The following is a 2,328-nucleotide window of genomic DNA, read 5'->3' on the forward strand; positions in this document are numbered from 1 at the left end:
TCCACTGATTGATTATCAAGGAGTGGTAGCCTCTTCATTGAAGGCCATGCCTTGTGTGGATACACATACATTTGAGACTAGAGATCTTCTTGTACAAGAAAATTACCACCCGGCCCGATCACGGAACTAGCGGCATTTAATCTATGATCCAACAAGAAGTTCGAGTCTTGATGAGTTCAACTAGTTTGAAACATGAAATCTCTACTTTGTTGAATTCTCCACAAATTCCATAAAGTTGAGAAAAAGTTCGCCTTGATGAACTTTTTCTTGTCATTTGAGCCTCCTTGTTCCTCACCAAAATCAAGTGTTTGCACATTAACCGGGAAGGGAACGGTCCTTATTTGCCACCACAACATGGTTCTAGCCTTTACGCTCCTTACAGACGTGAAGCCCAAGGCATGGAGAGACTACTGCCCAACTTATCCTCATTTTCTTCTCGATTGTAATTCCTATTAAAAATATTGCTCCATGAGCAAAAACACTTACCATAATGAATCCAATTTTGACAAACCAAAAATGTTATCTTCATTATAATTTGACAGATTAGGAGTTGGTAGTTATCGATATATGGTTTAGGTTATTGTATTTTGCATTTTATGAATGTAAAACCACAACCAATATGCTCGTAAATGTAATCTATATATGTGCTGATTGATGTATTGAGATTTATATGTGGTAAAATTCTACACATATACATGGCCCGTATAAATGCTAGACACGCTGGCAACGACACCAAAAGGCGGTGCCCCCACTTCTGCCACGAGCAACCGCTATTTCTTCGTCTATGTAAAACCATATGAAAAAGGGATTCTTGGTGGTTGGTTCACTATCATCGTCTCCTTTAAAGTTTATCTCAAACGGGTTAAACGGTCCAATTTTTATTCGAATTAACTCGAACATGAAGGCAAGTATTCTCTTTTTCCATGAAAACCTCCCTTCAAATGTTAGGCACCCAAGAGGTCCCAGGTAGACACCATTCTCTATCCTCCTTGCCTGAAATTTAATTTCAAAATTACAAACATATTTTGGTAATCTCAGTCCTATACATCGGCAAAGCTAGCTTCTGGTACCAGTATTCGTCCAAAAAAATCTATACGTAGTTTAAATTTACTCGTTTTCGTACCCATTTTGGATTTTCGTTATCAGAAAGACCGAAAAATATCAAATACTAAACTATATATCTAACAATTGTTTATATATCTAACAAAATCAAATTACTCTTTATTAAATTTCTTAAGTAAGATACAAAACCACTATAACTAATCTCATATGGGGATGGGATGTTTCATGGGTTGGGTAAAAGGGATAATGTTTAGTTGAAACAGAAACTGGTTTGCAGTTTGCCCCAAGTAACATCATAATATTCATCATCAAAAAGGAAATAAATAAATAAATGGAGAATGCTTACAGCTGCATCAAATCTTTGAACAGCAGTAATTGGAAAGTATTTACCACTTTTCAAACCTTTCTGCACAACATTAAACCACATTATTATTATTATTATCATAAGTTAAATGATACGAGCTTTAAAGACACAACCAAACCTCGGCTGTAAATATAAGCATCCAAGTTCTTCCAGGAGATTCGGATCCACCAAGAGTCTCACAAAACGTTGTCGGATCCAGTTTTGCCTTCTCAAGCACTTTGAAGGCCGACAGAATCTCTGTCGCTGGAACCTTTCTTGTCTTTGCAGCCTTCTTAAGAAGGTTTACACTCTCTTCAACTTCCTGAACAAACATTAACATATTTATATATTATTCTAACGAAATTCACACGAGTTCAAACTTCAAACCATGTGTACCTTATTTGGTGTTGATTGCAATTCATCTTCTTCGTCTTCAACCATGAGAGTTACAGGAGAGTTGATGTCTTTTCCATCACTCACGGCTTTGATCTTTGTTACTGGTGATCTCAAAGTGGTGGATTGTATGGGCTTAAGGTTGCAATGGAGAGAACGATTTGGTGGTCTGTGAGGTGAACTAAAACTCACCACAGATACGCATGGATAATTGGCGAGGGAAAACATAGTTTATTGATTTGGTCGGATATTGCCAGGATCACTCATTGTGGAGCAAATAGTTTTATGACCAACCAAATAATCCTCATCCCTTTATTAATCCGTCCTTTCCTTTAGCACACAAGTTTTTCTATATATATGCATATTTGGTCCTTGTGGTTTTGGTTGGCTTGCATATTTAGTAGGCGTGGAAATCCTTTTTGGTGACATTGGCATGTTTAACTTATAACCTAGTTAAATCTCACGAGAGGATATTTAGAGTGATTCACAATGGATCATCCGGACTAGAATATCCCATAGTTGTTTAGAAA

The 2,328-nt window shown here is 36.9% G+C and overlaps 1 protein-coding gene across 1 annotated transcript; it reads right to left on the bottom strand.

Annotated features, from left to right (window-relative positions):
• Positions 1 to 586: 586 nt before the first annotated feature.
• On the bottom strand, positions 587 to 2,107 carry LOC143590270 (uncharacterized). The gene is made up of 4 exons (XM_077070803.1): positions 1,802 to 2,107; positions 1,545 to 1,727; positions 1,409 to 1,468; positions 587 to 993 (listed from the first exon to the last, which is right to left on the bottom strand). The coding sequence occupies exons 1-4, from the start codon at positions 2,024 to 2,026 to the stop codon at positions 712 to 714; spliced, it is 750 nt and encodes a 249-aa protein (XP_076926918.1). The 5' UTR covers positions 2,027 to 2,107; the 3' UTR covers positions 587 to 711.
• Between the last annotated feature and the right edge of the window lie 221 nt (positions 2,108 to 2,328).

Source organism: Bidens hawaiensis, unplaced genomic scaffold (assembly GCF_021521415.1).
Source record: "Bidens hawaiensis isolate Kalapana, Puna unplaced genomic scaffold, B.hawaiensis_p1.1 tig00038358_1, whole genome shotgun sequence".
Classification (NCBI taxonomy): domain Eukaryota; kingdom Viridiplantae; phylum Streptophyta; class Magnoliopsida; order Asterales; family Asteraceae; genus Bidens; species Bidens hawaiensis.